At 41.5% G+C, this 15,034-nt stretch overlaps 1 protein-coding gene across 11 annotated transcripts in view; it reads right to left on the bottom strand.

The window, feature by feature from the left end:
* The window catches only part of WDR93 (WD repeat domain 93), a 48,301-nt gene that overhangs the window by 28,309 nt on the left and 4,958 nt on the right, over positions 1-15,034 (bottom strand). For 6 of the 11 annotated variants that reach the window (XR_003131954.3, XM_025437095.3, XM_025437094.3 and 3 more), the window contains 5 exons: positions 11,153-11,494; positions 10,119-10,311; positions 8,446-8,510; positions 2,383-2,461; positions 156-271 (listed from right to left, as the gene is read on the bottom strand). Coding sequence is in view for 8 of the 11 variants with exons in the window: in XM_025437095.3 (XP_025292880.3) it covers positions 156-271; positions 2,383-2,461; positions 8,446-8,510; positions 10,119-10,311; positions 11,153-11,452 (753 nt within the window). In the remaining 3 variants the exon portion in view is untranslated. Of the gene's footprint in view, positions 1-155; positions 272-2,382; positions 2,462-8,445; positions 8,511-10,118; positions 10,312-11,152; positions 11,495-15,034 lie in introns of those variants that run through there. The other 5 variants (XM_025437101.3, XR_007409884.1, XR_003131956.3 and 2 more) reach the window with 5 other exon arrangements.

Genomic DNA, 15,034 nt, shown 5'->3' with positions numbered 1-15,034 from the left:
CAAATTGATTTTAGAGTCATGGGCCAGTATGCCTGCTGTCCTCTCTGACAGCCTCCATAAGGCCTTGTTCGTGTTGACACTGCAAGGAGGATTTAGGCTAGATGTGGGTCAAGGGTAGGGAGAAACAGATCAGTGGAAAAAGGGATGTTTCCTACCAGTTGTGGCTGTCTGCCTTTTTTCTTAGGATTTATAGCAAGTTGGGGGTGCTCCACTTCCTTGAGCCAAGACTCCTTGGGCAATTTATACACATCCAGCCAAACATCTCCGGCTCCTGCATTGGGAAACCAGGGAGCCATTGAGCAACAGCAAGCAGGCAACAAGTGTCCCGTGAGGAATGGCCTGTCTTCTCAGAACCCCTGGCGCAGGGACCAGCAGGCACGATTGGAGCAGTGACTTGGGCAAAGGGATGTTGTCCTGCTATGGGTCTCTTCGGGTCCTCACTCATGAACAGCTGTACAGCCTGTCCCTCTCAGGCCACTACCATCTCAAGGCAACAGGCCTCCTCACTGACATTACAGCCTTTGACCATGCTGTCTTCTTGCCCCAGTCCCCATGCTTTCTAGGTTCCACATAGGAGATTCCACTGACATTTTGTCGTATAACTTTTCTTGTCTGGGGAGGAAGGTGGTATTACACAGAATCCATAACTGAGAGGGGTATGGCTAGAATTGGGAGAGATCCCTCAAGAGCATTCTTCTGATATTTGAGGAAATGACAACTGATGGAAGTGGTTGTGGGGCTTTAATTTGTCACAGAAACACACACAGCTTCTATACCGAATACCTGTCAACCTGGGAGGGGTCACTTTCCCTTAGTATGGGGGTTCTGGCTAAGTATTTCCTTGAAAAAGTCATCATCTGGACACCTAGATTTCAGGCTTCTGGCCTCCAGTCCTGGGAAAGAATAAATATCTTTTGTTTTAAGCCACCCAGTTTGCAGTGTTTTGTTGGGGCAGCCCTAGGAACCACCACAGAGATAAAAGCTTCCTTTGATGCATAAAGCATAATAAAGTGTATGCTTTCTTCAAGCCCTTAACATTTGAGGGGCCTGGGGGATCCCTGGGTGGCTCAGCGGTTTGGTGCCTGCCGTTGGCCCGGGGCACCATCCTGGAGTCCTGGGATCGACTCCCACGTTGGGCTCCCAGCGTGGAGCCTGCTTCTCCCTCTGCCTGTGTCTCTGCCTCTCTCTCTCTCTATGTCTATCAGGAATAAATAAATAAAATCTAAAAAAAAAATTTGAGGGGCGTGGGGGTAAGAATATAGAGGCCCATATACCATGTGTCTAAATATTTAAAAGTTAAAAATCAAGCGAACAGTCACTTGAATAAAATATGTTCTATCACCAGTAATAATTACAGCACATAAGATCCAAGGATGAATGCTAGAATTGGTAGGCTATCCTTTAAGGGGAAACAGGATATCTGCAGTCTCAAAGTATCTCCCCACAAATGTTTATCCACTACTGTGGTGGTTTCAGCATATGCCCCCAAATTCTTTGATTCTCCTACCTCCAGGAAGAGATGCTAAAATCCTCTGCCCTTGAATGTGACCTGGACATACTGACTTGTTTCTAACAGAGTATGGGGAGGGAAAAGCAGTACCTTAACCATGGAGGAACCTGGCAAATGCCAGTTAATTAGGTGATGTTGCTAGCACATACCCCCTGATATATAATGACAAGAGCACTTCACCTCTGTGGCATCTCCCCCAAATCCTTAACCCTGGTTGAATCATGAGAAGCATATCAGGCAAATTAAAATTGGGGGACATTGAACCAAATATCTGACTGGTATTCTTCAAAAGTGTCAAGGTCATGAAAAACACAGAAAGACTGAGAAATTGTCACAGATTGGGGTGTCTAGGTGGCTCAGTTAGTTAAGCAGCTGCCTTCAGTTTAGGTCATAATCTCAGAGTTCTGGGATGGAGCCCCACATTAGGCTCCCTGCTCAGTGTCCCCACTTCTCCCTCTCCCTCTGCTGCTTCCCTGCTTGTGCTCTCTCTCTCTCTAACAAATAAATAAGATCTTAAAAAAAAAAAAAGAAAGAAATTGTCACAGATTGGAGTAGGCTAAGAAGATACGATAACTAAATATAATATCCTGGAATGAGCCTTAGAACAAAAATATTAGTGGAAAATGGGCAAAACCTGAAAAAAAAAAACCCACCTTAACAGTATTATACCTGTGTCATTGCTTAATTTTGACAAATGTACAGTGATCATGTTATTTGTTGGTATTGGAAAATCTGGGTGAAGAGTTCCAGGGGAACTCTGTACCCATCTTTACAATTCTTCTGTAAATTATTTCTAATTAAAAAGGTTTGAAAAAAGGGGGTTATCTGAAAGCTCTATCTGAACTTTCTTATCAGCCTGCGGGTAATCTTGCCTTGTAGGAGGAAGGCTGCAAAGTCCCCTCCTTGACAGATCTCCATCTTTATACAGGTGGTTTGCTTGCTGGCATCATCCTGAAAAGAAGAGAGGGGCTGATGGAGTAAGCTCAGCCTGATGATAGAGAAGAATGTGTTTCAGGGTCTTTTGTGGTTCACAAAATCCTCTTAAACTAGAGACATGAAAAGTTGCCTCAAACTGCTTCATACTCCCCATTTTTGTACAGCAGTTGGACAAGATCATATACAAAGAAGTGGAACTTTAGTGGAACTAAAGATTTTGAACTTACTTCCTGGTTTCTTAAGTACTCCTGATGATTGTGGTGACTGCATATTATCTGTTCTCCTGGTCATATCTGCAAACTACCTACGTTAGAACTCAGTTATTCAAAATGAGTTGAAATAAGTTCTTTTTTTTTATAAATCTTTTTTTAATGTTTATTTATTTATGATAGTCAGAGAGAGAGAGAGAGAGAGAGAGAGAGAGAGAGGAGAAGCAGGCTCCATGCACCAGGAGCCCGACGTGGGATTCGATCCCAGGTCTCCAGGATCGTGCCCTGGGCCAAAGGCAGGCACTAAACCACTGCGCCACCCAGGGGTCCCTGAAATAAGTTCTATATGACACTGAAAACTCTGGTCAGGTGCTTGAAGAAAGGCTCTATCTGGACCACAGCAGTGCCTTCATCTGTTCAGGCTGTTATAACAAAATACCATAGACTGCATGGCTCATAAACAATAAACCTTTATCGCTCACAATCCTGGAGGCAGGAAAGCCAATTTCCAAAGACTTCAAGAATCTGGCAGATTCAGTGTCTAGTGAGTCCCAAGCAGCCCATTTGCTGCTTCCTAGACTTCCTGCCTGCCACCTTCTCAGTATGCCCTCACGTGGTGGAGGGGTTGAGGGAGTTCTCTTGGGCCTCATATAAGGGCACTAATCCCATTTATGAAGGTTCTGTCTTCATGACCCAATAAACACCTCTCAAAGACCCCACCTCCTAATACTATCACACTGGGAATTAGGATTTCAACCTGAATTTTGTGGGGACACAAATATTCAGTCCATAGCAAGTAGAGACTGACTGTAACCCTAGTATGAAATCTGCTCAAATTTCAGGCCAGGTGAGAGACTCCATACTTATGGTTGTCTGTGGCTTGCTTTTACACTTTCTTAATTGTACCTTTATAATAATGAATAATTGTTCTCATTAAGACCTTTATTAATAGGTGCTTGCATTTTATTGAGCTTTTTTGAAAAAAGTCAAGTTGCAATGTTTTATTACAAATTTAAAATGAGGTACTTAAAAACCTCAACTTGGCAAGGGGTTCCTGGGTGGCTCAGTTGGTTGAGTGTCCAACTCTTGATTTTGGCTCAGGTCATGAGATCAAGCCCTGTGTCCAGCTCCGGACTGGGCATGGAGCCTGCTTGGGATTCTCTCCCTCTCCCTTTGCCTCTCTCCTACCACCCCTGGCTCACTTTCTCTCTCTTTTTCCAAAAAATAAAAATAAACTTGGCTAGATACAAAACACTTTAAAAACCTTTAAAGGTGTATTTTAAAAACCCATACTTTTAAAAAAAACCATTTGGTATTACCAAAGAGACATCCTTAAGAAAAAATAAAAGCCAGATGCTGCATAGATAATGCCACATGTTAATGATATGCCACATATCATTATGGCATATGATATATGCCATATATTATGGCACATAACATATGACATTGTTAATGCCACAATGATAATGACAGATGTTCTAGTTGTGTGGTCAACATAGAAAAACAAGGACTTAAGGTCTTCAGCTCCACTCTTTCATTTGCCTCTTACTGCTGAAATGTCATAATTTCACCCATCTTCCCATGTCCACATCCTACCTTGCCCCTCTGACAACCACCAATTTGTTCTCTGTGTTTAAGAATCTATTTGTCTCTTTTTTTCTCTGCCCATTTGTTTTATTTCTTAAATTCCACATAAAAGTAAAATCATGGTATTTGTCTTTATCTATTTCATTTAGAATTATACCCTCTAGGTCCATCCATGTTGCAAATGGCAAGATCTCATTCTCTTTTATGGCTAATATTCATTGTGACTGTATATACCACATCTTCTGTATCCATTCTATCAGTGGACACTTGGGTCCTTCCATAATTTGGCTATTGTAAGTTATGCTGCAGTAAACACAGAGGTGCACATATCCTTTCAAATTAGTTTTTCATTTTCTTTGGGTAAATTCCCATTAGTACAATTATTGGATCGTGTGGTATTTCTATTTTTAATTTTTTGAACAATTTCCAGACTATTTTTCACAATGACTGCACCGATTTACATTCCCACCAACGGTTCCTTTTCTCTACACCTTCACCAACTCTTGTTATTTCTTGTCTTTTTCATTCTAGTCATTCTGACAGGTGTGAGGTGATATCCCACTGTGGTTTTGATTTGCATTTCCCCGATGATGAGTGATGCTGAGCATCTCTTCATGTGTCTGTTGGCCATCTGCATGTCTTCTTCTCTGTCTTCTGTCCATTTTTAAATTGGATTGTTTAGGTTTTGGGTGTTGAGTTGTAGAAGTTCTTGCCCTTTATCTGATGTGTCATTTGCAAACATCTTCTCCCATTTGGTAGGTTGCTTTGTCATTTTGGTGATGGTTTCCTTTACTGTGCAAATACATTTTGGTGTAGTCCGGAGAGTTTTTTGTGATCACTCCTAGTTGGCTGACTGAAGTGCATGATGGTACAGGTGATGAGCCTGCATTTACTCAGCTCTGTCCTATTTAGCCTCAGAAGCCACAAAGTCTCACTTGGATTCTCAGCTACTTTTGTCCCTTTGCCATCTCATGGCTTAGGTGGTCCAGGCATTTGCATCAGTAATAGAAGTGGTGGGGTTGAGATGGCTGCTGACCTTGGTCTCATCTGCTTGATTTTCCTTCTCCTCTTTATTGCTGTCCTCTCTAGGCTATCTGTTGAGGCGGGCCACCCCGATACAGATTCTCTCACTGGTCTATATGCTTCTGTGCCCTGCTTGACAACCCCCTCCATCCCCTCTGCACAGGAAGTTGGCATGGTGTGATGAGCTCCTTCAGGGTGTCTGCCCATATGCAGGTGGAGAGTGTTGCTGGCACCAGGGCCAATGCTGTGGGGCCTGACCTTCAGGGGCACTCTGACCCCTTATTCCTTTTACTGCTCCCACAAGTCTGTAATTCTGCTGGTAATTGCATGGAGGCCTAGCCCTAGACATGGCAGCGTTCACAGTGATTCTGTTTGGCTGCAGATTTACTGCCTTGCACTGAACTCCACCAGGGCCTTTAATGTCTGCTACCTCTGCACACTTTCTCCTCCGACAATGTCAAACTCCTCCATCTCTCCATATCCTATACCAAAAAGTCCCTTCCTGGGGTTACTCTTTATGGCAGTCTGCTGTCCAAATACATCTTCCTTGGTGTCCTTGCGGCTGATGAAACCATGTCTGTTCTGCACATAGAACCATCTGACTGTTCGCTAAACCTCTGTTGCCGTGACCTTCTTGTCCCCACCAGCAGGTGCCACTGCTCCTTGCAAGGCGGCAAGTGGTGTGGGCAGGGGCATTGTGGAGGTCCCCGCTGGGTCTCCACCTCACTGCTCAGGACTGTGGTTACTCTAATGGGGGCCAGGTGTGATAGCTGTGGCTCCTCCTGAGGTGTGCGGGTCACTGGGCCGGCACTGGTGGGGCCACTCAAGGCTCTCAGGGTTCCAGTCAGCTCCTGCTAGAGTGAACTCTAATAACATCTTTTGATGAGTTTTATTAAACAGCGTTAGAGGGATAACATATACCAATTACACGTTTAAAGTGTACAATTTGATGTCTTGATATATGTATATTCCTTGAAACTATCACTCCAAGACTGTGAACATATCTATTACCCCCCCAAAATTTCCTCCTGCCCTTGGTAATCATCCCCTTCATCCTCCTCCCACCTTACCCAGGTAAAAACTGATATTCTCCATCACTACATTAGTTTGTATTCTCTAGAATTTTCTTTAAATGGAATCATATAATTTGCCTCTGACTTCACTCAGCATATTTTAAGATGCATCCATGTTGTTATGTGCATTACTAGTTCTGGTATATCCAGAACTATTGTGTGGGTATATCACAATTTTCTTATCTATTCACCTGCTGATGGACATTTGGGTGGTTTCCAGCTTTTGGCTATTACACATCTAGCAGCTTATAAACACTCACATGTGTTTGGATGGAGATATGCTCTCTTTTCTCCTGTGTAAATATCAAGAAGTGGAATGCCTGGTAGATGTATGTTTAACTTTCTTAAAAACTGCCTGGATGGCTCGGTTGGATGAGCATGCAACTCTTGATCTCAGGGTTGTGAGTTTGAGCCCCACGTTGGGTATAGACATTACTTAAATAAATAAAAAACTTAAAAAAAAAAACACTGCAAAAATGATTGTACCATTGTACTTTACCATCAGCGTGTATGACAGTTCCAGCTGTTCTGTAACTCTGCCAACACTTGGTATGGTCACTCTTTAATTTTAGGCATTCTAAGACATGTGTAATGGTAGCTCGCTGTGATTTTGACTTGCATTTCCCCAGTGACTAAGGATGCTGAGCATCTAATTTACTTTCCACATATCTTCTTTGGTGAAGACTATCTTTTCAAATCCTTGCCCATTTTGAAAACTGGGTTACTTAATGCCTAATTTTTTAGTTTGCATTTTGAGAGTTCATCCTATGTTCTGGATACAAGTCATTTATCAGATAGGTGATTTACAATTATTTTCTGCCAGTCTACTGCTTGTCTTTTTATTCTTTTACCAGTGTCACCTATAGAAGTTTTTAATTTTGATGAAGTCCAACTTATCAATTTTTTCTTGTATGGATGGTACTTTTGATGTTACAGCTAGAAACTCTTTGCCAATCCCATGGTCATGAGACTTCCTCCAGTGTTTTCTTCTAGAAGTTTTATGATTTTACAAATAGACATATGACCCATTTTCAAGTGAATTTTTGTGTATGGTGTGAGAATAAGAAGTGTTTAACATTGATGAAGCCCAATATCAATTTTTTTCTTTTGTATTTAGTGCTTTCCATGTCTAAGGAATCTTTGCCTTCCCCAAAGTGGCTAAAATATTTCCCTGTGTTTTCTTCAAAAAAGGATAATGTTTTTAGCCTTTACATGTAGACCTGTAATCCATCTCAAATTAATTCTTATATACAGTGTGAAGTAGGGTGGAGGTTCATTCCCCCCCCCCTTTACTGGTTAATCTAGCATTCTAGCACCATTTGTTGAAAACACTTTCTTTTCCCCACTGACTTGCTTTGATGACCATCAACAGTATTTTTACAAGACAAGCTACAATTAAAAATCTACTCTGAACATTCCTCTCTCTCTCTCTCTTTCTCTCTTTGAACTCATTGACTCACTAAACATTTTTTGAGACCCATGGCATATAGACAGTATGCGAGGAACAAGGGCTACACGGGTAAGTAAGACATGTCCCCTGCCCTCAGGATGGTTACATCCAAGAGAAGAAGCAGTCATACAAACAAATAAGTGTGGAGAGTGGAGAAAACACACACTGTGATAGAGATTCTGCTCTGTATGGGGCCAGGCAGAGGAGGGAGAGATTGGGTCCTTTTTGAGTATATAAGGGAAAGTATCTCAGAGAAGGAGATAATCTGAGCTGGTCTTAAATGAAATATAAGGGAACGAGGGATATTTAAGAGGCACTCATAGCAGGTAGGGAGGCAAGGAGAACAGAACGTGAGCAGAAGGAACAGCACGTGAAGCAGCCTGGAACATTTAGGGACTTATAAATAGTGGCTGAATATATTGGTCTGATGCTCAGTCTGGACTGGAGTTCCTTAGGAACTTCTCTGAATAAATCCAGGGCATCCAGCATGTACCCTCAGCTGGTGGGGGATCTAAGTTGGATATTTTGGAGGAGGCTCTCTGTCCAGAGAGTCTCTTCCTTTCTACCCTAGGACAGCTGTCATCACCTCCACAGTAAAAGTGAACTTTGTTTGCTACAGCTTTTGGCCCAGCTATAAGGGAAAGAACATGAACTTACCGCTTCATTGATGGCTTTGATTAGGAAAAGACTATCCTTATAAAAGTAAAACAGTCTAGCAATACCTGAAACAGAGAATGTAAAATAAACAAGTAAGTCAAAGAAAAACTGGGATTTTTATATCTGACTTTTTGAATTATCATCTTGTGCTCATGGGTTATTAGGCCTCCCCCTGCCCTACTGGCTCCTGCCGATCTGTTTCCCTAGCTTCCTCTCCCGCTGACTCGACATGTTCAGGCTGTTCTCCTTCCTGGGTCCTCTCTGCCTACTGCTACCCATTCTCTTATCCTGGGAGCCTCGGTGAGACACTCAGAACTTGCCCTGACACCCATAATCCAGAAAGGCAAAGGCAAAGAGCCCACCGTGGGTGCAGGCCTAACTCAACCCAATAAATATCCAAGGGATATCTGCTGCACGACAGATGTGCTACGGACAACCAAGGCAGTTGCTGCATTCAAATGCATTACATTGAGGGTCACACAGATAGGATTCCAAGTAGATATAATGCAGAGTGATAAATGCAATCCCATCTTTAGACCAAACTCCTCTTAAGTATCAACATTCCCATTCTAGCTGCCTCAAGGCTGCACATGCTCAAACTTATAGAAAAGTTTTGGAAGTAGTACAGAGTTCCCATATATCCCTCACCTCGTTTCCTCAATGATTGCATCTTACATAACAATACTATGATTTTTTCCTCTCGTTTTAATAGCCTGTGCCTTGGGTCAGACCTTCAGAATTTCTCTACCTGATGAAAGAAATAGTTCTGGCCTCCTACTTCGTTGCTTTCTTTATTTCTTTTTTTTTTTCTTTCTTTCTTTCTTAGGGTAGTCTTTCGGGTTTAGGATTTTTTGTGTTGAGGGAGTTTTCCTTTCTTGCGGTACTTTCTTTCTGTCTTTTTCTTTTTCTGGCTTCTTTCTTTCTTTCTTTCTCTTCCTTCCTTCCTTCCTTCTTTCCTTTCCTTCCTACTTCCTTCTTCTCCCTTCCCTCCCTACCTCCCTCCCTCCCTCCCTCCCTCCCTTCCTTCCTTCCTTCCTTCTTTCCTCTTCCTCTCCCTCCCTCCCCCAACAGAAGATAGGTTTATTTGGGGATACTAGAGAACTGCATCACCAGACAAGCAAACTACTACAAAACCAAACATTTCTGCCTCTCATTTTGACTTACTCCTACCATGGTGTCCTTCCTAAAACACCGATTGAGTCAGGTCACTCTCCTACATAAACAGTGTCCTCTATTACACTGTCTAAGGTTCTTGTGTACTGTAGGCCCTGTGAAGGCCTGGTTCGCCCTCAGGCTGAAGGGAAAGAAACAATCCCTGGTTTATATGAGCAGCAGGACTTCTGAGTGCCCAAAGGGTATGAAGTCTGGGTTCATACTGGCTGGTTGGCATCCTGCCTGTGCCACTCACCTTCTACATTTCCTCAAGTGAGTTATTTAACCTCAATGCCTCAGATGCATTTTCTGAAAAAACAGGGATAATGAATTGTACTTACTTCCTAGGGCTGTTGTGAGGGTTAAATGGGCCAACCTACAGACTAGTGCTTAGAACACCATCCTGTTCTGTAGATGTAAGTCAATATTACATGGCCCCACCCATACCTGGAAAGGAGATTAAATTAAATAGTCTACAGATAACTATAAATGAGGCTACAAATAAGAGGGAGAATCTGTACCCATTTCATCCACAGGAGCAATAAGTATTTCATTCCCTAAATCTGTGGTCCAGATGGAAGTGACATCGACCTTAAGTTTCTCCCAAATACATATTTGTTTAGCACTGTACAGATTATAGATGGAGAATCCTTTGGCTCCTCCAATGAAGACATAGTCTTGGGAAACTGCCATACAATTTGGCATCTTGCTGAGCTGGGAAAATAAAAACAAAGAAAAAAAAAGGAGTGATTTTCATCTGCCCCATCTATAAGAATATGAGCTAGCTTTTCAAAGAGGCATATGGGCCCTTCCTAGATATAATATTACCCCCAAACAGTGCTTATCTAATTATCTTGCCCAAGCATCAAGAAAGTCATAGCATTCTATTTTTAGGAGAAAGGGGCCAGAGAACACAAATAAGTTAAGAATAAGTACACATTTACAATGTTAACCATGACCACAGGTCCTGTGATGAATGGACAGGCGGCCCCATTCCCTGTACTCTTTTCATTGAGAACACTATGGAAAGGGCTATAGCTGAGACACTGGCAGATTCTCAACTATCAAGCAAGAGGGTGATTAATACATTCAGAAATATATTTTTTAAGATTTTGTTTATTCATGAGACACACACACATACACACACACACAGAGAGAGAGAGAGAGAGAGAGAGAGAGAGAGAGAGAGAGGCAGAGGTAGAAGCAATCTCCATGCAGGGAACCCGACATGGGACTTGATCCTAGGTCTCCAAGATCATGCCCCAGGCTGAAGGCAGTGCCAAAGCACTGAGCCACCAGGGCTCCCCCCCAGAAATATTATTAAATAGCAATAGAATATAAAAGATTTTCTGTGTAATCTTCAACTAATTAGAACACCCATTTCCCAGGCAATTACTAGATCCATTTTAATCACCATGAGCATGCCTATAATCTTTCAAAATTGCATCTGTCTTGTGAATGAAGGTTCCTTGGAGCAGTTCCTTCCCTGAATCAGGTATTTTCATTTATTAACACTCAACTGGGAAACAGGGACTCCTGGTCAGCTGCTCTATACCTTGTTTTCTACATGTGGAGGGTAGGTGACAGGCTGGATCCGGCTGAGCTCAGCTTCCCTCAATGCATCCCTCTCCTGGATAACTTTCCAAGACTGGTCAAATAGAAGGTTCACCATCTTGTTGATCATTCGATAAGGCTGAGGCAGGGAATCCATCTCCTGACCTGAATCTTTGAAGACATAATCACCTTCATCATCCTTTGGCCAGTCCTTCTCTGTTGGGGATGGCACTTCCAGGAGCCCCTTTCCTGTAAAACTGGAGAACCTCTTCTTCTCAACTTGACTTCTGGGGATTGACATCACAGAAGCTGGCACGGGGAACTCTTATGAAACTCTGAATAACTGATAAAGGAAGCAAGCAGAGGTACTCTGAGAAAAAGGGGAAGTTACCAGAAAACAGCACATTATTACCCTTTCTAGTGTAAAATCCCATGGGGACTATTTCTTCTAGAGACTGCCACTCTCCTGATTTATCACAGGATTGTTACCGCATTGCTAAGGTATGCTCTTCATGTTATAAGGATATCGGCAGAAATGGGTATTGATGAGTCACATCTTCCAGGCCAGCCCAAGATAATGTGTGGTATAGTGCAGGGAGAAGAATCTGGCATTCTTGCTGCTTTCTCCATCTCCTGCTCAGAGACGGTCTGTCTCGGTCCCAATGAGAATTCAACCTCTCTCCTACCACTTAGGTTTTCTCTTGCTTCTTCCATGTCTGCAAATGGTTGTGCCCAGGCCAGCTGAGTAGTGAACCAGGATTGCTCTCTTTCCTTTCCCTCACTTCCAACCAGATGCCAGATGCCGTTCAAGCACTTGCAATCCTAGCTGTCTCTTTTGTTCCTTTCTCTCTAGGCTCACTGCTACCAATCAGGAGTTCTGTAGGCAGAGTGTATTTTTGTAGGCCTGTGAAATTTTTTTCTAGAGCTTACAAAAATATTGGAGACTCAAAAAAATTGGACTAAAACAAAACAGAATCCCCACAAAATCAAAATAATTAAACACTCACAAAATATTACAATTTATCAGTTCCAATCCGTGTGTATGCGTAACATGTCAGACCATAGAAAAGAACAAGTAATCTGTACTTCATAAAACACAAAGCTATACAAATTATAAAAAGGCTTTCAAAATTACAGTTAAATAAAGGCATTTAATGTGGCACCTGTGGTCCATTTTAAGATGCTTAACATGTAGCAGAGTGGGGTCTTATACTGTCAAAGTGCTAGGGGCCGTGGAACTCTTATAAAAACCTGCTGCCATCATCTTTCCTCGTCTGCTAGAATACATCTGTGATGTTTCCAGTGCATGAGTAGAGGAGATAGCTGAGTCTCAATATGAGAGAAAAGAACCACCTGAATTAACTGGTAGAAACAGTAAGCTGAGCTCACACAGGGCCAGGAATAATACCAGTTTCCACCAGGGAAACTGGAAAGCCTCATAATTCACAAACACTGGATGGGGTACTCAGAAGAGTCTTGCCAACTAGTGGAAAAAAATTAGCCCTAGAATAAATGCTTCTCTGGTATTGCCAAATCTTAGAAGATCAAAAAATTGCTAAGTAACTTAACTGCATACCAGAACAAAGCCCAAGAATATTTACAAGAATACAGAAATATCCAGCATTCAATGAAATAAATGTCTGGGATCCAATAAAAAAAATTACCTGGCCTGCAGAGGCAAGAAAACATAGCCATAATAAATAGAAAAGTCACTCAATTGAAGCTGACTCATCATCAACACAGCTAATAGAATTAGCAGACAAAACAGTTATATTTCACATGTTCAAAAACCAAGAGGAAATGTTAGCTAGAGATGTGGAAGATACAAAGAAACCCAAACAAACTTTTAGAGATGAAAATTACCATGTTGAGACAAAGAATACATTTGACTAGATTTAAATTTTTTTAAATTTATTTATTTAAGAGAGAGAGTATGAGAGAGTACATGCTTGTGCTCATCAGCGGGGGAGGAGCAGATGGAGAGAGAGAAGCAGACTTGCCTCTGAGCAGGGAGTCTGATACGGGGCTCTATCTCAGGACTCTGGGATCATGACCCAAGCCGAAGGCAGATACTTAACCAGCTGAGCCACTCTGGCACCCCTACATTTGATTAGATTAATCACAAGCTCTCAAAACAAAACGAATTACATGGACAGAAGATAAATAAATTTTAAGATACAGAAAAAGATACAGAAACAAAAATGAAACAAAAGAGAGAAAAAAATGAAGAAAGTGAGGTGTGGGAGAACCTGAAGTAGCCTAACATAAGTGTGGTTGAACTCCCTAAAGGGGGAAGAGACAGAAAAATCTGTAGAAATAGACAAAATGTTTCTAAATTTGATGAAAACTATAAACTCACAGATACAAGAAAAAAATAAGTCCTAAGCAAATGAAACACGAAGAAATCTATACCAAGGCACTTCATGAATAAAACTAGTGATAAATGGGATACATGGGTGGCTCAGTGATGGAGTGTCTGCCTTCGGCTAAGGGCGTGATCCCAAGGTCCTGGGATCAAGTCCCACATCAGGCTCCCCTCATGAAGTCTGCTTCTCCCTCTGCCTATGTCTCTGCCTCTCTGTCTCTGTGTCTCTTATGAATAAATAAATAAAATCTTTTTAAAAAACTGGTGATAAAGACAAGATTTCAAAAGCAGCCATAGAAAAAGAAGACATGAATAAAGGAACAAAATAGAGGATGACAGCAGATTTCCTAAGGAGGTAAAGAACAGTGGAGCAGTGTTCTAGAACACCCTACCCAACAACAGCAGCAGACAGCTTCTTTGTTAAGTACACATGAAACATTTTTCAAGACAAATCATATTCTGGGACATAAGCCAATTCTTAAATTTAAGAATACTCAAGAAATACAAAGTATTTTCTGACCACACAGAATTATTTCAGAAATCAATGACACAAAGATATTTAGAAATACACAAGAGCTCAAGAATAACACACTTCTCACTAACTTATGGATCACTACTAAATACCTATTAGAATGGCAAAAATAAAAAAATACTGACAATACAATACAAAAAAATGACACACTGACAGTACTAATGTAGATGTGGGGCAACTGGAATACGAAATGATACCACCACTCTAGGAAAGGATTTGGCAGTTTCTTATGAAGGTAAACATATATTTACCATATAACCCAGCAATTGCACTCCTAGGTATCTATCTACTCCAAGACTATGAAAACTTACATTCACACAAAAGCCTGTACACAAATGTCTATAGCAGCTCTATTTTTAATTGCCCCAAATAAAAAAACAATCCAAATACGTTTTACCACATAAATGGATAAACCAACTGTGGGATAGCCACATAAGGAATACTACACGGTAATAAAAAGTGAAAAACTACTGATACAGACAAAAACATGGGTGAATTTCAAAGGCATTATGCACAGTGAAAGAAGCCAGTCTCAAAATCTATGTGCAGTGATTTCATTTATATGGCATTCTAGAAAACACAAACAAGTAATGCAGAACAGATCAGTAGTTGCCAGGAGCTATGTGTGGAGGGAGGATGTTATTTTTCTTAATCTTATTTATTTATTCATGGGAGACACACAGAGAGAGGCAGAGATATAGGGAGAGAGAGAAGCAGACTCCCTCTGGGGAGCTTGATGCAGGACTCCATCCCAGAACCTCAGGATCATGACCTGAGCCGAAGGCAGACGCTCAACAACTGAGCCACCCAGGTGTCCCAGGAGGATGCTATTTAAAAAGGATAGCATGAGGGAGATTTTTGGGGTGATGAAGCTGTTGTATCCAGATTGGAAAAGATGTTAAGCTGTCTTTATTCCCACACAATATGATTATTTATATAGTAAATCTGATGAAATCTACCAAAAAAATCTACTAACACTAATAAAA

This window comes from Canis lupus, chromosome 3 (assembly GCF_003254725.2).
Source record: "Canis lupus dingo isolate Sandy chromosome 3, ASM325472v2, whole genome shotgun sequence".
NCBI classification, from domain to species: domain Eukaryota; kingdom Metazoa; phylum Chordata; class Mammalia; order Carnivora; family Canidae; genus Canis; species Canis lupus.
The sequence above is the reverse complement of the archived record's forward strand: the minus strand, read 5'-3'. Positions and strand labels throughout refer to the sequence as shown.